This window comes from Molossus molossus, unplaced genomic scaffold (genome assembly GCF_014108415.1).
Source record: "Molossus molossus isolate mMolMol1 unplaced genomic scaffold, mMolMol1.p scaffold_m16_p_18, whole genome shotgun sequence".
Lineage (NCBI taxonomy): Eukaryota > Metazoa > Chordata > Mammalia > Chiroptera > Molossidae > Molossus > Molossus molossus.
Genome location: NW_023425353.1, coordinates 53326885 through 53348929, shown reverse-complemented (window position 1 = coordinate 53348929; position 22045 = coordinate 53326885). Strand labels below are relative to the sequence as shown.

General features: G+C 46.2%; 1 protein-coding gene across 3 annotated transcripts in view; it reads right to left on the bottom strand.

The window, feature by feature from the left end:
• FBXL2 (F-box and leucine rich repeat protein 2) overlaps positions 1 to 22045 on the bottom strand; it is a 57506-nt gene that overhangs the window by 1323 nt on the left and 34138 nt on the right. For 2 of the 3 annotated variants that reach the window (XM_036267029.1, XM_036267030.1), the window contains 9 exons: positions 10471 to 10539; positions 10275 to 10389; positions 9960 to 10086; positions 9300 to 9374; positions 7943 to 8073; positions 5934 to 5994; positions 5178 to 5222; positions 4400 to 4456; positions 511 to 723 (listed from right to left, as the gene is read on the bottom strand). In XM_036267029.1, the coding sequence (XP_036122922.1) occupies positions 511 to 723; positions 4400 to 4456; positions 5178 to 5222; positions 5934 to 5994; positions 7943 to 8073; positions 9300 to 9374; positions 9960 to 10086; positions 10275 to 10389; positions 10471 to 10495 (849 nt within the window). In that variant the 5' untranslated portion in view covers positions 10496 to 10539. The remainder of the gene's footprint in view (positions 1 to 510; positions 724 to 4399; positions 4457 to 5177; positions 5223 to 5933; positions 5995 to 7942; positions 8074 to 9299; positions 9375 to 9959; positions 10087 to 10274; positions 10390 to 10470; positions 10540 to 22045) is intronic. The other variant, XM_036267028.1, reaches the window with a different exon arrangement.

The following is a 22045-nucleotide window of genomic DNA, read 5'->3' as shown; positions in this document are numbered from 1 at the left end:
GCTAGCTACTTGTGCTACATAACACATCCCCTCAAACAGCACCTTCCAAAGACAGGAAAACCAAGACTGTTTCTGCCCCTGGGTAGTCACTGGCCCTGCCTGCGAAGTGAGTTCTCAACAGCTGGAGCACCTGGGACATTTGGCCTGTAGATGCAAAGGTAGAAACGGAAAGCACTTTCAGGAAAACAACGCAGGTGATCTACGTGTGGAAGGAAAGCTGCGTTCAATTAAGCACGCTCACCTGGAAATGAGCCAGGACCACATTCTACCTCCGACTGGCAGTGACCTCAAGCCCCTTCCCTTACAGGGGTGCTGATCCCCAGACTACAGGAACCCATTCTGGAAGCTGAACCTTCCAGGCTGGGGTCAGGAAATTTCGAAGAAGTCTGAGGAGACGCTGGTGTAACATCAGTTTGCGTTACTAGAGGTTTAGGATGGACGTGGAACGTGGATGTTGATGCGTTTGTTGCTTAGAAACTGCCAGGGCGCCGACGCCTGCCCCCCACCTACCCGCATCCGCTTGATGCCCGCACGGGTGACCTGCTGGCAGTCGTACAGCTCCAGGCGCTCCAGGCCCCGGCAGTTCTCCAGGTGCTCCAGGGCCACGTCGGTGATGAGCAGGCAGTTGTCCAGCTCCAGTACGCGCAGCCTCTCGTGGCCGCAGGTGCTGTTGCTCAGGTGCAAGATCCCATCGTCTGTGATAAGCTCGCAGTGGGACAGACTCTGCAACGGGCAGAGAACAGCAGCTGTCTGCAGGACCCTCGTCCGAGGGTCGCCTCGGGAACGCAGCGGCGCGCACCTGCGCAGTGCCCCAGCGCAGCCGTGCACGACAGGATCGAGCACGAAGCCCCAGGGCCCTCTGACCGTGGGTTTGCTAAGCAGCTGGGCAGTGGTGCCTCTCACCGAATAGAAAAGCAAATCAAAATTGTAGGGGATGGTCTGGTTCAAGACAGTGACATTAAGAGGATCCTGAGCTCACCACCCATTTTTCCTCTGAAAAATAACCTAAAAACGGGCTGAACAGCTCCTACACATTGGGCGAGTGAGCGAAAGCCCACGTCAAAGGAGGTAGGAGTGGCTGGGACAGTCTCACCATACACACCATCCCCAGAGAGTCGGAAGGAACCAAACGAGCTTCTCCCTGGGTACTGAAAGGTTAAAACCCCACACTGCGCCCCCTGACTTTTAAGACCTACACCTGAGAGGCCTCCGAAGGAACTGGCTTAGAAAACCAACAGGCTCAAGGCCACACTATAGCATCTAAGAAGCATTTTTTAAAGGACTCGCCCTCCCAGGGCCCAGCATGGAAACGGCCAGCTATGGGGCCCTGGACAGACTGGGAGAGGCTTGTCTGTCTGTCTGTCTGTCTGTCTGTCTGTCTGTCTTGGAGCGCCAGCCCGAGGGGTAGGCGCCTGACTGGACACCTATTTGGGGTCCTCTGGGAGAACGTTCTCTCTGGGGATGGGGCCCGTGGGCGCCACCTTTGTGCACTCCTGCCTCTTCACCTGGGGGCTGTCGTTTTTCTTAAACTTCGGAACTTTTTTCTTTTCCTGGTGGGCACCACATCTCTGCTCCCCCCGTCTCTCTCTAGGTGGTGGGCACCATCTTGGCACTCCTGCCAAGCGCCATTATCTCGTTGCACGTGTGGTGTCCTGCCTGAGCTTACGGCTGCTGCCCTGGTTATTGTGGCTTCCGCCAGGGAACGTCTGTATCTCTTGGCTCTGGTGGCCAGTGGGCCTCACACTGGTGGGTCCCACCGGACTAGAGCCAGCAGAGAAAGCGTTCTTAAACTGCTGCCACTCAAGGGCACAGCAAGAACCGCAAGACGCAGGAAGCTCAGTCTCTGGGAAAGAGGCCTGTTGGCTTATCACAGCCGCAGCCTGATGGGCAGGCTTCTAATTGAACACGCATCTGAGGGCTGTCTGATACCTTCTAGGGACCTCGGAAGGCTGGTGCTGGCTTTGCGCTCCCCCAGCTGTACTACGGAGGGCCGGTGGCTCCCGGGGCTGGGAGCGGGGCTTTACATGCAGCTCATGCCGGAGCCAGTTGGGCCAGAGAAAAGTAAAAGGCATCTAAATTGGAATGGAAGTGGTTAAACTGTCACTGTTTACAGAGGACATAATATATAGAAAAGATCCTAAAGACTCTACCAAAAAAACTGTTAGAACAAACAAATTCAGTAAAATTTCAGGATACAAAATCAAAATACAAAAATCTGTTGTGTTTCTATACACTAATAACAAATGATAAGAAAGTGAAAATAAGAAAACAATACCATTTACATCTACACGAAACAGAATAAAACGCCTAGAATAAATTTAACCAGAATGTGAAAGTCCTACACACCGAAAACTATTAGGCCTGGATGAAAGAAACTGGAGACACAAGTCCCGTGCTGGAAAATTCCTACTGTTAAAATGTTCATCTACCCAAAGTGAGCTACAGATTCGATACAGTCCCTATCAGAATTCCAATGGCATTGGAATAAACCATCTTAAAATTTGTATGGAACCACAAAAGACCCTGATAAGTCAAAGCAGTCTTAAGAAGTACAAAGCTGGAGGCATCATGTTCTCTGATTTCAAACTACATTGCAGAGTTATAGTAATCAAAGCAGTACAGTACTGGCATACAGACACACCTGTTACAGTGGCTTTTATAAAATAAAATAAAAAAAAGTGTTTGTGAGGATGTGGAGAAAAGGAACCCGTGTGCATTGGTGGGAATGTAAATTGGTGCAATTACTACTGAAAACAGCAGAAGGTTCATTAAAAATACAGTGATACCTCGGTTCTCGAACGCCTCGGATTTCAACCAAATCGGTATTCGACCAGGAGATTCGAGAAACTTTTGTCTTGGAATCCGAACAAATATTTGGAACTCGAACTTCCGAGATGAGCCGAGTTGAGCCGAATGGCGTTCATTCGGCCCAGCGCGCCTTGCTCGCGTCGTCAGTGTGAGTGCAGAGAGAGTCACGCTTTGTGGAGAGAGTCACGCTTTACACTGAATTTAACCCTTAGACATACTGTACACTTTTATTTCTTGTTGAGACTTATGTTTTTCTACATATCATATACAAATTAGGCCAGTAAATAGGCATTTTCTGGGGCTTGGAACGAATTAATCCAGTTTCCATTATTTCCTATTGGGTTTCATTGCTTCGGTTCTCGAACAATTTGGTTCTCGACCGTCCTCCTGGAACGAATTATGTTCGAGAACCGAGGTATCACTGTAGAATTATTGGATGATCCAGCAATTCCACTTTTGAGTATTCAAAGAAAATGAAAACACCAATTCAAAAAGGTATCTGCAGCCCCATGTTCACCCAGCATCATTTACAATAGGCAAAATGTGGAAACAACCCAAGTGTCTTATCCGATAAATAGGTAGAGAAAATGACACACACACACACACACACACACACACACACACACAGTGGAATCTTCAGCCAAAAAATGGAGCCTGAACCAATAGGGGAGTAAAGACATCATTAGAACCATAAATTGATGGAAAACAGTTTGGACAGAGAATCTGGACACAGGGAGATTCCTGACTAATGTCTGAAATCTGACCCCAACTCTTTCAAGTCCCAGAGCTTCTCAAAGCTAGAGGGACTGTGAGAAGAACTCAAGGCCAAAGGGAACTTTAGTGATGTTACAAATTCAATCCTCTGAGGACAGAGCCAGTTTCAAAGACAACAGAGGAAGTTGGTTTAAGAAAAATCGGTTGTGTATCAGTGCTGGGAAGACCAGGCCCGTGCAGGTCAGAACGGGCCCTGAGTAGCCGGGTAACGCTGGCAAGGTCCTTGGCTGTGCTGATTCTCGGGTTTTTCTCTGATAAAATGGGGACGTCCGCAGTGCCCGTGCCCCTCAGGGCTGTGGACGGGACTGGAGGAGACCGGGCAGGTAGCACGGTGCCCGGGGGCCTGCTCGGTGAGCAGGATTCCATCCCGGCTCCTGGCTCCCAGTCAGACAGCTGGCTGTGAAGGGTGCTCCTTGTCCCTGCTCATTTTGGATCTTTTCATTCTGATTCCTTTTCTGCACATATGTGTATATGGAGAAGGAATTACATTTATACCTATGTGCAGATATGAAATGCAAATGTAACGCAAGGACGACCTAAGATCATATCATTTTAACATGCTAATTCTCACTCTACTGACTTGATGAACAGGAACTTGAGTGAAGTGATAAGGACATGGGTCCCTGAATTAGGTTTATGTCCCAAAACGAAAGCAGTAACATTTAGATCACCTGCCTCCCACATTAGCCCAACGAATAGATCTCTGAAACCAAGACGATGACAGCCTTACAGAGCGGAAACCTGGACTGTCGCTGTGGCGGGAGGACCCTCGGCCCCTCGGCCCCTCAGGGACTAGAGCACGTGCACTCAGACTCACCAGGGCCTGCAGGTGGGGGCAGTGGATGGAGAGCTGGATGAGCGTGCTGTCGGTTATCTGGGGAGAGACACGGGCGTCAGGGTGGCTCCACACCGGAGCTAATACCTACCTGTGCTTCTGAACATGAGAGTCAAGGTGCAACAGAGAATTAAACACTCATCTCGCCCTGCTGGTGTGGCTCTGGCTTGAGCACCGTCCCATGGACTGAGGTCTCGGTTCGGTCCCCAATCAGGGCACATGCCCAGGTTGTGGGTCGGTCCCCAGTGGGTGGGTGGGGGAGCGTGCAGGAGGCAGCCGATTGACGTTTCTCTCCCTCTCTCAAAGAAATCAATAAGAAACATTTAAAAACTAATCTCAAGCACACAAAGGCAGAGAGCGCCTCTGTCATCAGCAACCTCCGCTCTGCCCACTCTCGGAGGTGCAGGGCTGCTCTCTGGCTCCCCTGGAGCCCTGGGGCAGGGACAGGACAAGGGAGCGCACGCAGGGTCTCCCAGGATTCTGTGCGGTCACTTCAGCACTGCACAGGCAAGCTTCCTTCTCTAAAGTTCTGTGAGAGTAAGAGTCCTTTTTTTTTTTTTAACACTTGGCAAAAGATGGAGCTATTCTGAACTCAGCTGTAGCTGGCTGATGACAGAATAGTCCATCTTCACTGCCATGCCTTCACGAGTTCCCACGCCGAGCCCACCCGGGGCAAGGAGGGTGCGAACAGCGGCCAGCTGGCATGTGTGTTACAGCCTCGCTCGAGGACTGGGGGCAGCCCTGCAGGGAGTCCACTCACCAGGATGCACTCTTCAAGATCCATCTTCTCCAGGTCATGGCAATTCTGAAAGAGTCCACAGACATCCGTCACCGCTCAGTGTGGCCTGCCCTGTCCCTCTGAGGACTGGCCCAGTGTCCTTTCTCCTGGTAGGAAATGTGTCCTGTTCCTGAAGTGACCCCGTCGGCCAGCATTTCTAAGCAAGTGCCCTTTGAATCACATGCACTTGGGGATGGGAACAGGGCTCCTGCTGCATGTCCTCACCCTGGCTTTGCAGGATGACAGCGAGGAAGGCTCGCGCCTGGCCTTCACGGACACCGCTGCAGGACAGGTCCTCTGAGGGCATGGGGCGGGGCGCTGAGCCCTACCGTGGGCGGGTGAGGGATGGGGTAGGAGGAAGAGTGTATGGGCATCCCCAGGAAGACAGGGTCATGGCTACAGGCCAGAGGGCCCCTGTGCTGGTCACCCCGGCAGGGCGGTGTGGAGGCCGGGGCAGAGGCAGAGCTCCGTGCAGTGAGGGAGCTGCTGAGGCTGAGCCCAGGTCTGCCGAGGAACGGCCTCTCCTCCCGGGCCTCGTGACAGACGGCTAGACCCGCGACAAAACCCTCTACAGGACCGCCCTAGCTTTCTGACCAACTGGGAAAAGTGCAAAACACACCGAGGACTCTATTCTGTGGTGCCTGTCATTTCTGAGGGTAGTTTTTTGCACACTCCAAGTCACTGTGACCGAGGGAGGTGAATCAGAGTTGGTTTGGTTTTGTTAAACCTCTGCCTTACCCGAGCTAAAAGTGTAAAGCCTGCGTCAGTCAAATGGGAGCAGCGGGCAGCCTCCAAGATCCTGGGGTAAGGAGAAGAGGCAGCGACTGGTCAGCAATAGACACACACGCTCTGCGGCACACACTCCTGCTTCTGTGACAGCCCTAAGGCTGCAAATGCAAATACTGCCCCCCCCCCCCCCCCAGACAAGGAGCATGGAGCTTAGGGAGGATGTGACCTACCCTGCGTCCCAAAGCCCCATCCCGAACTCGGGACGGTCCATCCAGGCATCTTCCCACAATACCCGTATACTGTTGCTGCTACTGCTTTTAAATATTTTTCCAGTGTTTGTTGACTTTTAAACACAATTAAAATAAACTTTACTCAACAAAATCATCATGATAAATACTGCATTTACTGAAATTCTCAGTCACCGTATAGGAAAATTGAAAAATCTACAGCCAATGAAAGACAGAGTTCATTCTCAATACCCATGCTTAATGGGGATGGATGCATAAGTAACATTTTTAACTTAAATGTTCCCTTATAAAAATAATTTTGAACTGTTTTCTGATCCGTTTTAATGGCACAAATGCCTTCTACTATGCGGAAATATCAAAATTATCTAGAACCTTCCCTAATACAACGGTAAGAAAAATGGGCAAAAGACAAAAATAGACAACACTTAAAAGATATGTAACTGATGTAAGCATGAGAAATGGATCAGTTTCACTGGCAAATAAAAATAACAAAACAAGTATCTTTTTTCTGTATTGGGAGGGGTTAAGATTTCCGGTTCTGAAGTCCAACTCAGCAGGTTCAAATTCCAGTCTACTTCTAACTTGTCGAGGGATCCAGGACAGATGACGTGACGTTCTCTGAGTCAGTGTCTCCTCTGCGAAACAAGTGAGGGTCACAGTGCCTGCCTCTGAAGATGTGGTGAGGATGAAAGGAGAATGTTCATAAACGTGCCTTCCAGAGAGCCCTGGCTGGTTTGGCTCAGCGGTTAGAGCGTCGGCCCGTGGACCGTGAATCGCAGGTTTGATTCCAGTCAAGGGCACGTACCTCGGTTGTGGTTTGTCCCTGGCCCTGGTCAGGTCGTGTGGGAGGCAACCAGTCAATGTGTCCCTCTCACATAGATGTTTCAGTCTCTCTCCCCCCCTCTCCCACTCTCTGAAGAAAAATGGAAAAGTATCCTCTGGTGAAGATTTAAAAAAAGTGCCTACCAGACCAGAGAGCCCGTTGTTCAAATGATGTTAACCATGATTAGTGTTTTGTTGCCATTATCGAAGATTTAATATTCACAGTATTATGTGGAGAATCAGAAAATAAATCATTATTATTATTTTTTTAATCCTCACCTGAAGACATTTTTGCATTTATCTTCAGATAGAGAGGGAGGGAGAGAAGGGGGAAGAGAGAAACGTTGACGTGAGAGAGGAGAGACACATTGAGTGGTTGCCACCCACACGACCCAACCAGAGCTGGGGACAAACTGCAACCGAGGTACATGCCCTTAGCGGGAACCGAACCCAGGACTCTGGTCTGTAGGCCGATGCTCTAACCACTGAGCAAAACCAGCCAGGGCTAAATCATTACTTTTTAACACAAAACAAAACTTTTCTTCCGGCTAGGAGATGATAAATAAGGCGACTGGGACCCCCAGCCATCCCGTCCATTTAGCAGCTGGTTTAGAGGAGAAACTGGTGACATGTGGGTGTGAGGCTCACAAACGGACCACTCGATGTCAAAGTAGTAACAGGATGAGGCAAAGCAGGTGGGTGAATGTGTGCGGTCCATCGAGACATTCCGGTTCCAATTCCCTGGTGGAGGACAGTTTAGCATCCCCCTACATCCCAAAATGAACTGGGTGCTACACTGTCCCGCCCCAGTCCAGCAGACAACAACACAACCACTGCCCCCTCCGCCAGCACCTGCTCCACCAGCTGGCAAGCTGCTCCCTCCTGCAGGAAGCCCTCCTGGTCAGCCCACCACCTCTGAGCTGCAAAGCGAAAGGCGTGCACACTCACTGGAGTCTCGGGCAGTTCAAAGCCAGGGCTGTCAGAGAGGCGTCCGTGAGGTTGCTGCAGCCAGAAAGGCAGAGGGCCTGCAGCCGGCGGCAGCCCCTGCAGATCTGCACTACGCCTTCGTCCGTGATGCGCTGGGGGAACAAAACGGGAGGATGATCAGAAGGCACAGGAAGCTGCCGGGAGCAGCAGAAACGTGGCATCTACAACTGGTCCGCTGGTTCAGGCTGCAGGTACCAGCGCTGTATCCTAGTAATGTACACACAACAGAGTGATGTGCACGGCAGACGTGTATGTATGCTATTTCTGCACAGCTTAAAAAATATTCTAGCACCACTGGTGAGAGCAGTATTTTAACATTCTACTTCCCTTCCCAAATTCATTGGATTTTCAAGAAAAATTCATAAACTTGTAATAAAAATCAGATTAAAAAAAGAGCTCATGTGACTTGGCTAAGTGACATTAATTTTTGGTTGAATTTCTCTAGATTAATGCTTTAGCTATCTACCATATAAATTCTGTGTCTATAATATCTCTGCAAATGTTTAGAAAATAGCAAAATTAAATAGATCACTAAATTATTGATAAATGAACATTCAAAATAATATCTTTATTTAAATACAGAAATTTACGTGGGAATAGACGTGCATTTGTTATACTTCCAGGCGTGGCCCGAGCCAGCCTACATGGAGCTCAGGGTCCGATTGGGAACCACGGAGGCCCATGAGGCCAACACACGTCCAGAAGATGATTTCTTCTTGGTCCCCCATTTCAGGGACTCTAAAAACTCATGATTCATTCACTAAATGCCGAATGCAAGGTATTTCTCTTGATTTTCTCAAATCAGTGTTCGTCTTGAGAAAAACCCAGAAGCCGCAGAAGCGCCTCTGCAGTTGTCAGTATTTGCAACGCCACGCAGCAGCAGCGACGGCTTTCCACAGGCTAACGCTCTGATGACGTGACACCTTGCTCTTGCAGATGCCTTTTAAAGCATTTTCAGATGTTATTCCTTCATATTGACTCGGACAACGTGAGAAGTGTCATCATCCACAGTTAATAAGTAAAAAAAAAAAAAAAAAACCTCACTGAAACCCTACCATGAATTGTTCAGGTTAACGACAGCATTCCTAATGTCTTAAAATAACCCAAGACCCCGATGTATAACATTTGTGGGGGACAAGTCAGTGGCTCTTTACTGGCCTTTCTGTTTAGATTGCTGCTGTTTTATCATGAAGGCCACAGGACAAGAAGTCGGGGTGCAGTGACCGTCCGCCTGCCTGGGGCGCGTCCGTGGGGCCCACAGCGGGATCCGAGGACACACGGGGCAGGCGGGTGCGCACAGGGAGGGCACGGTACTTACTGAGCAGGACTGTAAGTTGAGGCTCATGAGCTCATGGCAGTAATTCTGAATGTGTTTCAGAGCTTCATCTTCTAACTGAGTGGACAGAAAACAAGAGGAGGAGGGAACCGGGTGAGTGAACAGCGGCACCAAGGAAATGCAGCAGCAAGACCCCAGCGAAGCGCCCGGCCCGGCCTGAGGTGAGGGGCAGGTCGACAGGCTGCAGCAGCCCCGCGGTACCTGCGTGCAGCCCCTCGGTACCTGCGTGCAGCCCCGCGGTACCTGCGTGCAGCCCCTCGGTACCTGCGTGCAGCCCCTCGGTACCTGCGTGCAGCCCCGCGGTACCTGCGTGCAGCCCCGCGGTACCTGCGTGCAGCCCCGCGGTACCTGCGTGCAGCCCCGCGGTACCTGCGTGCAGCCTCCCGGTACCTGCGTGCAGCCCCGCGGTACCTGCGTGCAGCCCCGCGGTACCTGCGTGCAGCCCCGCGGTACCTGCGTGCAGCCCCGCGGTACCTGCGTGCAGCCTCCCGGTACCTGCGTGCAGCCCCGCGGTACCTGCGTGCAGCCCCGCGGTACCTGCGTGCAGCCTCCCGGTACCTGCGTGCAGCCCCGCGGTACCTGCGTGCAGCCCCGCGGTACCTGCGTGCAGCCCCGCGGTACCTGCGTGCAGCCCCGCGGTACCTGCGTGCAGCCCCTCAGGAGCAGGGCTTTCAGGCCTCGACAGCCTCGCACCAGGGACTCGATGCCGTCCTTCGTGATCTGATCACACCAAGACAGGTTCAGGTACTCCAGGCTCCGGCAGCCCTCACTGAGAACGAGAAACAAAACCACGCATGTGCGGTCTGCCTGTCGAGAATTTGTTACCAACCTTGAGTTTAGTAAATCACACGCAAATCGGGAGAGAAAACCTCTATGACAATCAGAAAGGTTTCAGACACACTAAAATGTTCACAGCTTTGGGTATTTCTCTTGACCACAAACGACAGGTCCTCTTACCTAATCCCCTTTAAGGAGCTGTTGGTGATGGACACACAGGAAGTCAGATCCAGATGTTTCAGCTTGGAACAGAATCTGCTAAGACTGTAACACGTGCTGAAAAAGAGCAGAGGCACTAAAGATATTTTCAACCATGTTTCTCTCCTCTATGCCTCCCCATGGCCAATTCATCTCTAAACTAATTTTCATTACTTACCTGTCAGTGATTTTTGTGCACCCATTGAGGTTTAAATGTTCAATGTTTCGGCAGTTCTGTGCAAAGGTCCTAAAATAAGAAAACATTTTAAAGTTACCTGCAAATTGCTGGGCAGCCACCAGAGGGCATGTGTAACCATTCACATTTAGAACAATGCTCCTCAAACTTAAAATTTTATTTAATTGGGCAAAGAACACTTAACAACATTTTAAGTGTACAATATATTGCTGATTGAAAGTACTAGTGCTGCCCTGGCCGGTTTGGCTCAGCGGTTAGAGTGTCAGCCTGCGGTCCAGAGAGACCCAGGTTCGATTCCCGCTAAGGGAATGTACCTCGGTTGCAGTTTGTCCCCGGCCCTGGTTGGGTCGTGTGGGTGGCAGCCACTCGATGTGTCCCTTTCACGTCGATGTTTCTCTCTCTCTTCCCCTCTCTCCTTGCCTCTGTATCTGAACTAAAAGTGGAAAAATGTCCTCAGGTGAGGATAAAAAAACAAACTACTAGTGCTCCTCAAACTTCACTGTGCACACGAGAAAGCTGGGGTCCTTGTCCCAGCACAGACTCGGTCGATCGCGGCGGTCCTCGCTGGTCCGCAGTCAGGCAGCTCAGCGATGCCAGTGCTGCTGCTGCTCTGGGGACCGCGTTTTGAAGAGCAAAGCTCCAGACCAGCGATTTCCAACCTGTTCCGTCTCATGGCACGTAAAACTAATTACTAAAATTCTGTGGCACACCGAAAAAATATATTTTCTGCTGATCTGACCAAAAAAAAAACAGGTATGATTTTGATTCATGTTCACCAGAGAGCTATTCTGTGTTGGCCGTTGTCTTTTCTTTACACATCTAAGGAAAAAGCGGTCAGTGCCGATGACTAGAGTCAGGTACTGCATGTTTTAAAAACTCTGTGGCACACCGGTGTGCACAGCACACTGGTTGAAAATTGCTGCTTGGACTGAGCACGTATCAGTTATAACTCTCCTTCACCCACACCTTGATGGTTAACTGGGAATCCAGGCCTGGCTCCGTTAACCTCCTCTCTACAGGAAAATCCACCGGAAGCAAGGGGCTGAATCTTCCCCGTACTGTGCCATGCTGCCACTTGGTCACCCAGAGCCCCTCTGGAGAAGCTGCATCTGGACATCACTGACAGCATCAGTAGTTGATCAGAATCAAGAATTATCCACTTCCTGGTGAAGACACTGAGTCATGACCGGCAACTTCCTCAGTGATTTGTGGGTTGGCAAGGCCAGAAGCAGAAAATCAAACATCCCCTACTCGCCACTTACTGGTTAACATATTCAACAAGGTCATCTGCATCTTCCTAAAATACAGCTTCAATATATCTTATAAGATCTTGTCCTGATTATTCCATGCAGTACCCAACCATCTCCTAAAGCTTCTCTCAACCAGATGTTACTCTTGTCAACTCCTTGTGCCCTGGTATCGTGCAGGGAAAAGAACCAAGCTGGAGCCTGATGGGCCCCTCAGCTGAGGATATGGAGTCAAAAGTCTGTGACCGAGGCAGGTAGAGTTATCAGAAAAGAATAAACTTTACAAAGAAAGCACTTCAGAGATATGCACAGAGGTCCCTTAAAAAATTCAGCAGAGTACTGATCAAAGCATGCAAGTGCGAAAAGCAACCAAGCCAAGGAATAAATGAACAAGGAGCATGAGAGGAAGCAGCAGCCAGAGCTCACCCGGAGCAGGAACAGAGCCTGCCCCACTGGCCAACAGTGGGCACTGGGTAGAGTAATGAGAAGGATCTCGCTTCCGGAGTGGAGGACCATTAGCTTAGACCAAATGCTGCTTTGCTCCAACCTAACAAATGTGAAAAATAAAATCTGAAAGGAACTATGTCCAAGTAACTCAAGTACTTCAGAACAAAACTCAAGAATATTTACAGAAATACAAAAATATCTGCACCCAAAGTAAAAGTACACCTTGCACTGAACAAAAAATTAGCATGCATTAAAATGGAAAATATATCCATAATGAGAAGAAAATTCAGTCTATCAAAGCTGACCCAAAATTGACACAAATATAAAAAATAACAGAAAAAGGCATCAAAAGTTATTATAACTGTTCTGTAGAATACAGTTCTATGAAGCTAAAGATTAAACATGTTTATAAAGCACGTTATGTAGAGACATGAGAGATTTTTTAAAGCCCCATCTTAAACTTTTAAGTATGAAAACCACAATGGCTGAGATAAAAATTTACTGCATAGGATTAGAAGAATTAGACACTGAAAGAAATGACTGGTGAACCTGAAGGAACAGCAAAAGAAGCTATCCAAATGAAACACGGAAACAAAACAAGGAAAACAGCCTGGCTGGTGTGGCTCAGTTGGTCGAGCACCCTCCCATGCACCAACAAGTCACTCGTTTGATTCCTGGCCACGGTTCAATCCCCGGTGGGGGGCGTGCAGGAGGCAGCTGATTGATGTTTCTCTCTCATTGATGTTTCAAATTTCTCCCTCTCCCTTCCTCTCTCTCTCTCTCCTTCTCTCCCCCTCCCTCCCTCCCGCTCTAAAAATATCAATGGGGATAGAATATTTTGACTTCCGGTCAAGATGGCAGCATAGGTAAACGTGGTCCTTGCCTTTTTCCATAACCACATCAAAATTACAACTGAACTACAAAACCCCGTCCTTCAGAACCGCCCGGAACGGAGCAGCACGGAAGTCCTGCGAGGACAGGTTACAGGAGCCACGTGAGACTGGTGGGCGGGCGGAGGCTGGGCGAGGACGGGCTGGTCCCACACCCACTGTGCAGGATAAAAATCAGGAGGACACCTTGGTGGCTATGAAGGTCCTCTCGGAGGAGCAAAGGGGTCCCCCATCCCACACCAGACCCCCCTCAGCTCAAGGTTCCAGGCCAGGAAGAGAAGTCCCCATAACTCTGGCTGGAAAAACCAGCGGAAACAGCCTGAAGGAGGCTGAGGCTTCTGGAGCCCCAGGCAGCTCCTCTTAAAGGGCCCGCGCACGGACTTACTCGGACTCCCTCCCTCCTGGCTACAGTGCAGGGGAGGCATCTTGAAAGGCACCAGAGACTTATGGGGAAGAACTTTGTTGATGGCATTGGAGCGGCAGCTGGAGAGGCAGCATTCTCTGGGACAGTCATGCTGGCGGAGGCCATTGTTCCTTTGGTGAGCCCTTCCCCCACATGCCAGCAGATGGGCACCATATTTGAGACTCCAGTACCTGGCTCACACTGTTTGCCCTACTCTGGTGATTCCCAGAGGCCCTGCCCCCACCCCACACCCCTAACTTTCAGGTCCACTCAAGCTGTTTCTAGTGGCTCATGCTTCGGGTTTTCCTAAATTCTCTCAGACAAGCAGCATCTGGCCACAGTGAGCCCCATACCTCTTGCTACGTGGCCCCAGGCCTGGCACTAGCAGTAGCCGGCCTAGATTCACAGCTTGGCCTTGCGTGGGCACCTCCAAGCCCAGCACAAGAAGCGGCCATCTGCAGATTGCTTTTTAGCTTATCGTGGCCCCAGATAGAACACAGACAGTGGATGACCTTGGCTTGCACCTCCTGGGAGGCTCCAGAGCCAGCACACCCAGTGGACAGCTTCAGACCACGTCAAAGCACCACAACCCAACTACCTCCACAAGTGACCCTCTTAAGGGGGGGACTCAGTGGGCACCAGATCCCTGCTGAAGTCTCGCTCTGTGTGGTGGATTCCTTGGTGATTCTCCAAGGTGGTCAGAGCTCAGTGGGCACAGCCAGTCCTTGCAGCTGATCAGCCTGAGTAAATCCCTCCCATTGATGTGCCAACAGCAATCAAGACTCAATTACAACAGAAGGGTGTACAGTCCACACGAAGGGTGCACCTCGAGTGCCCAACTGGGGTGATCAGGGAGGCTGTGCCACTGGACCCTACAGGACACCTACTATAATAGGCTACCCTACCAAGCCTAGGAGATGTATCAACTCTACCTAATACATAGAAACAAACACAGGGAAAAAGCCAAAATGAGGAGACACACAAACAGGTCCCAAATGAAAGAACAATAAAACTTCAGGAAAGTACTAAATGAAATGTAGATGAGCAAGCTAATAGGGGCAGAGTTCAAAACACTGTTATAAGGATGCTCAAGGAACTTAGTGAGGACCTTAAGAGCATAATAAAGGACCAGTCAGAAATGAAAGATGCACGAACTAAAATAAAGAATAATTACAGGGTATCAACAGTAAAGTAGGTGAAGCTGAGAATCAAACCATCAATTTGAAATATAAGGAAGCAAAAAAACCCAATCAGAACAACAAAAAGAAAAAGAATCTAAAAGAATGAAGATAGTGTAAGGAGCCTCTGGGACAACTTCAAGCGTGCCAACATTTGCATAATATGGGGGTGCCGGAAGGAGAAGAGAGAGAAATTGAAAACCTATTAGAAAAAATGACAGAAAACTTCCCTAACTTGGTGAAGGAAACAGACATACACGTCCAGGAAGCGCAAAGTCCCAAACAAGATGAACCCAAAGACTCCCACACCAAGGCACATCATAATTAAAATACAAAAGTTTAAAGACAGAGAGAATCTTAAAAGCCGCAAGAGTTAGTTACCTACAAGGGAGCTCCCGTTAACTGTGAGCTGATTTCTCAAAGGAAACTTTGCAGGCCAGAAGGGAGTGGCAAGAAATATTCAAAGTGATCAAAAGCAAGGACCTGCAACCAAGATGGACATATATAAAGAGCTCCCCAGACAAGAAAAAGCTAAAGGAGTTCATCACCACCAAACTAGTATTATATGAAATGTTGAAGGGTTTTCTTGAAGAAGAAGAAGATTAACTATATAAACAAAAATGGCAATAAATATATATCTATTAACGATTGAATCTACAAACCAAATGAAGAAGCAGAACATAAACAGACTCGGATACAGAGAACTTTTTAATGGTTGCCAGATGGGAGGGAGGTTGGGGGGATGGGTGATAAAGGTGAAGGGATTACGAAGTACAAATTGGTTGTTAGATTGACGAACCTCAGAGGGAAGAGGGGTGCAGAAAGAGATAAACCAAAGAAGTTATATGCATATATGCATAACCAATGGACACAGACAATAGTGTGGGGAAGGCAGGAGGGGGTGGGAATGGGGAGGAAAGAGTCAATGGGGAAACGGGGGGGGGGGGGGGCATCTGTAATACTTTCAACAATAAAGATAAATTTTAAAAAATAAACCAATGGAAAAATATCCTCAGGTAAGGATTAATGGGAAAAAAATTGTTAAAACAAAAATACTCTAGTGCAAAGTTTATATCATATAAAGAATTAAAATGTTTAAAAGTAATAGCATGGCCCGGGCTGGTTTGGCTCAGCGGTTAGAGCGTTGGCCTGAGGATCAGAGAGACCTGGGTTTGGTTCCCGCTAAGGGCACGTACCTCGGTTGCGGTTTGTCCCTGGCCCTGGTTGGAGTCGCCCCGGTTGGGGTCGTGTGGGTGGCGACCACTCAATGTTTCTCTCTTGCATCAATGTTTCTCTCTCTCTCTTCCTTCCTCTCTCCCTCCCACTCTATCTGAAGATAAATGCAAAAAATGTCCTCGGGTGAGGATAAAAAATAAAATAATAAAAGTAATAGCATGAAGGCTGAGTGAGGAAAAATGGAAGTGATATGTGCTATAATTTGAGGGTAGACTATAACTTAAAGATGTACACTATAAACTCTAAAGCAACCACTCCAATTACGAAACACTGAGTTGAAGCTAAGCCAATAAAGGATATAAAATGTAATCACAAAAAATACTTAATCCAAAAGAAGGCAGAAAAAGAAGAAAAGGGAAAGAAAAGATTATGTAACAAACAGAAAATAAACAGCATACCATGTCAATAATAACATTAAATGTAAATTATCTTAATGCCCCAATTAAAAAGCAGAGATTGCCCTGGCCAGTTTTGCTCAGTGGTTAGAGCGTCGGCCTGTGGTCCGGAGAGACCCGGGTTCGGTTCCCGCTAAGGGCACGTACTTCGGTTGCAGTTTGTCCCCGGCTCTGGTTGGTCGTGCGGGTGGCAGCCACTCGATGTGTCCCTTTCACGTCGATGTTTCTCTCTCTCTCTCTTCCTCTCGCTCCCTCCCACTCTATCTGTACAAAAGATGGAAAAATGTCCTCGGGTGAGGATTAAAAAAAAAAAAAAAAAAAAAAGCAGAGATTGCCATAATGGATCAAAAGGCAACACCCAACTATAGACCGCCTACAAGAAACCAACGTTAAATATAAAGATACAACTCAGTGAAAAGTAACAGAATGGAAAAACATATACCATGCCAATACTAATCAAAAGAAAGTTGGATTGACTATATTATTTCAGAAGACGGAGACTTCAGAACAAAGATTATTATCAGGGATAAAAGAAGGCCATGTGATAATGAAAAATTTGTCAACTCATCATAAAGGCATAGTAATCTTTTTTGTTGTTCATTTAAAAAAACATGTTTTTATTAATTTTTTTAGAGAGAGAGGAAGGGAGAGAGAGAGAAACATCGATGTGAGAAACATCCATCATCCTGGCCCATTTGGCTCAGCGGTTAGAGCGTCGGCCTGCAGTCTGGAGAGACCCAGGTTCGGTTCCTGCTAAGGGCACATACCTCGGTTGCAGTTTGTCTCCAGCCCTGATTGGGCCGTGTGGGTGGCAACCACTTGATGTGTCCCTTTCATGTCGATGTTTCTCTCTCTCTCTCCCTTCCTCCCACTCTATCTGAACAAAATATTGAAAAATGTCCTCGGGTGAGGATAAAAAAAAAACACATCCATCAGCTGCTCCCTGCAGGCCCCCACAGGCCCCCCACTGGGAATTGAACTGGGACCTCTCAGTCCATGGGACAATGCTTAATCCATTGAGTCACACCAGCCAAGCAAGGCATAGCAATCTTAAATGTTTATATACCTAATAACGTCAAAATACATGAAGAAAGAAACATAAAACTGCAAGGTAAAACAGACATCCAAAATTATAGACAGAGATTTCAATACATCTCTCTCAATATTTGATCATTCAAGAAGTTAGAAAATCAGTAAAGATATAGACGGTTTTATCAACACTCTCAACCAGTTAGGTCTAATGGTATTTATAGAACACTCCACCCAACAACAGCAGAATACACATTCTTTTCAAGTGCCCATGGGACATTTACCAAAACAAACCATATTCTTGGCCATGTAAGTCTCAATAAAATTTAAAGGATTCAAAACACATAAAGTATATTCTCTGATCATAATGGAATTAACTAGTAATCAGTAACAGAAAAATATGGCCCAGTTGGTGTGGCTCAGTGGATTGAGCATTGTCCCATGGACTGAGAGGTCCCAGTTTGATTCCTGGTCAGAGCATATGCCCGGGTTGTGGGCTCGATCCCCAGATGGGGGTGTGCAGGAGGCAGCGGATCCATGTATCTCTCTCACATTGATGTTTCTATCTCTCTCTCCCTTACTTTCTCTCTTAAAAAAATCAATAAAAAATATTTTTATAAAAATATAGAAAAATGTCCAAATATTTGGAAACTAAATAATACACTTTTTTTTTTTTAATCCTCACCTGAGGACATTTTTCCATTTTTTGTTCAGATAGAGTGGGAGGGAGAGAGAGGAAGAGAGAGAGAGAGAAACATCAACGTGCAAGGGACACATCGAGTGGCTGCCACCCGCACAACCAACCAGGGCCAGGGACAAACTGCAACCAAGTTACGTGCCCTTAGCAGGAACCGAACCCAGGTTTCTCTGGACCGTAGGCCGATGCTCTAACTGTTGAGCCAAACCGACCAGGGCAATAATACACTTCTAAATAAGCTATGGGTTAAGGAAAAAATAAAACAGGAAATAGAATGCATTTTGAACTAAAAATGCAAAAATGGCATTAGAATTTCTGAAATGCTATTCAATCAGTACTTCAGGTGAAATTTATAGCACTAACCTTCTACATTAATAAAGAAAAAAGGTCTCGCCCTGGCCGGTTTGGCTCAGCAGTTAGAGCGTCAGCCTGCGGTACAGAGAGACCCGGGTTCGGTTCCCGCTAAGGGCACGTACCTCGGTTGCAGTTTGTCCCCGGCCTTGGTTGGTCGTGCGGGTGGCAGCCACTCGATGTGTCCCTTCACATCGATGTTTCTCTCTCTCTCTCTTCCTCTCTCTCCTTCCCACTCTGTCTGAACAAAAAAAATGCAAAAATGTCCTCAGGTGAGGATAAAAAAAAAAAAAAAGAAAAGAAAAAAGGTCTCAAATAAAAGACTTCAGCTTCCACCTTAAGAAACTAGAAAAAAAGACCAATGAAACCCAACGTAAATCAGATAAAGTAAATAATAAAGATCAGAGTGGAAAGCAATGAAGTAAAAAACAAACAATAAAACACCAATGAAACCCAAAGCTTTGAGAATATCAGCAAAACTAGTAAATCTCTAGCCAGACAGAACAAGGGAAAAAAAGACAAAACTTAATCTCAGAGAAAGCTGTTCATCTTTGCTTTTAAAAAATGCATTATAGCCCGGCCGGTGTGGCTCAGTGGTTGAGCATCGACCCATGCACCAAGAGGTCACTGGCTAGATTCCTGGTCACGGCACATGCCCAGGTTGTGGGCCCAATCCCCAGCTGTTCTCTCTCATTGATATTCTCTCTCATCGATGTTTCTATCTCTAGCTCCCTCTCCCTCCCCCTCTCTCTCTAAAATCAATAAAGAAAAAATATTTTAAAAAATTTAAAAAATGCATTATAAATGTCAGTAAAAATTTTCAAAAAATATATAAAGTTCAACAGGCACTGTATAATCATTGTAATTTTTATTAGACATGACAACTACTTCCATTTAGTAAACTAAAACAGTTATCAGGAATAAAGAGAGGAGATATCACTGCTGATATCAATTAAAATGATAAGAGGGTAGTATAAACACCTTTATGCCAATAAATTTAAGAACTCAGATGAAATGGACAAAATCTTTGAGACAAAAACTCCACCAAAGCTCACTCAAGGAGAAATAGAAAACCTGAAGAGTTGTATGTACATATATAGAGAAGTTGTAGTTTAAAACCATCCACAAGAGAAACATGCAGACCCAGATGACCTCAATGGTGAATTCTACCACACATTTAAGGGGGGAAAAAATCAATACAAATTATACATAAACTCCTCCCCCCAAAAAAAACTGAAGAGGAGGAAACACATCCCAATTCATTCTATGAAGCCAGTATCACCTTGGTAACTAAACCAGGCCCCCCCACCAAATAACAAGAAAACCATAAAACAATATTCCTTATGAACATAGATATAAAAAATGTAACAAAATTTTAGCAAACAGAATCCAACAATATGTAAAAAATATAATACATGGCAACTAAAGTAAGGTTTATCCAAGGGATGGAAGGTTGGTCTAACATGCAAAAATTAACAATGTAATTCACCATACTAACAAAGTTAGAAAAACTATATGACTCTAAAAGATGCAGAAAATGCATCTGACAAAATCTAAAATCCACTCTCAAAAAGAAAAACTGCGAACTAGGAATAAAAGACAATTTCCCCAATTTGATGATCATTGAACAAATAATCTATAGCTAACATCATACTTAATGATTAATGCTTTCCCCCTAAGACTGAGAACTGGCTAGGATGTCTATTTGAACCATTTTTATTGAACACAGTACTAGAGATTCTAGCCAAGGTAATCAGACAAGAATAAGAAAAGGCACTGAGCCCTGGCCGGTTTGGCTCAGTAGTTAATGTGTTGGCCTATAGACCAGAGAGTCCTGGGTTCGGTTCCGCTAAGGGCATGTACCTCGGTTGCAGTTCGTCTCTGACCCCTGTTGGGGTCATGTGGGTGGCAACCACTCGATGTGTCTTTCTCACATCGATGTTTCTCTCTCTTCCCCTCTTCCTCTCTCTCTCTCCCACTCTATCTGAACAAAAATGGAAAAGTGTCCTCAGGTGAGGATAAAACAAAACAAAACAAAAAACAAAACTACAATGAGATACCACTACACACATCTATTAGAATTGTTAAAATTAAAAGACCAACCCAGCGAGTGTTGAAAAGGATGTGGAGGAACCAGAGGTATTATACACTTCTCTTGGGAATGAAAAATGTACAAAACAATTCTTTTAGGAAACAGTTTGGAAGTTTCTTAAATATTAGACATGTACTTTCCAAATTATCTAGCCATTCCATTCTTATTTACCCAAGATAAATGGAAACATATGACATACAAAGTCTTGTACACAGATGTTCATAGCAGCTTTATATGTAATGGCTGAAAAGTGGAAAGAATTCAAATGTCCATAAACAGATGAATGGATAAATTGTAGTTTATATATTCTCAGCAATAAAAAGGAAAGAATTATTGATACACAAAACAATATAAGTGAATCTCAAAACAATTATGTTGAGTGAAAAGTCAGGCAAAAAAGAATACATGCTGTATAATTACATATAAAATTTTAGAAAATGCAAACTAGCCTAACAGTGACAGAAAGGCAATGAATGGATGCCTCGAGATGGGGCAAAGACAGGGGTGGGAGGAAGGGAGAAGTTACAAAGGCATATGAGAAAGTTTTTGTAGGACTCATGTTCATTATCATTCCTGCAGGTTAGTTTCATGGGTGTATACATATATTGAAATTTATCAAATTGTGCACTTCAAATATGTAAAGTTTATTGTACCTCAATTATATCTCAATAAAACTATTAAAAATCCATAGGTCTTAATATACACTGATGGAGCAGGAATTACAGAGAATATATATGCAAGATCCATTACTACTGAGACTTCAATCTGTTTTGATCACTACAGTATCTCCTTTGCATATATCAGTGTCTGGTATAACAGGGGCTCAGTAAACACTTATAAATGAATAGCTCCCATCCCACCAAAACAATACGCACACAGGGCAGAGTAAAGGCCAAGGCTGATTCTAGGTGATTATAATAAAAAACTGGAGACATAACAAAATTCTTTCTGAATTATAATTCTGTGATTATGCTTATTATTTCTCACAGTAACCTGGTCTCACATATAAAAACTGTATACAGAGCCCTGGCCAGTTTGGCTCAGCAGTTAGAGCACTGGCCTGTGGTCCAGAGACCTGGGTTCCATTCCTGCTAAGGGCATGTACCTCGGTTGCAGTTTGTCCCCGGCCCTGTTTGGTCATGCGGATGGCAGCCATTCGATGTGTCCCTTTCACGTTGATCTCTCGATCTCTCCCCCCCCCCCCCCACTCTATCTGAACAAAAAAAAAAGGAAAAATGTCCTTAGGCAAGGATAAAAAATATATATATATAGATAGATATTAATATAGATTTATGATCTAAAACTTATAGTAAACCAATGAACATTGTCAGCCTTATAGGATAATTTTGCTAGTAAATACAGCTTTATTCCAATTGCCAATATAAGAATATATTACTTTTATATTCCTCATTAATACAAATCACATTTATGTTAGTTTCCACAACATTCTTTTAGTTTTCAATAAAATAAATTGAACCACTGTTAGACTTAAGTTCTTTATTATAAAATATCTTAGGACCTATTTGGTACATTTAAGCTTTCTGTTAAAATAGATTCAACTTAAAAACAAATATGTAGCCCTGGCCGGTTTG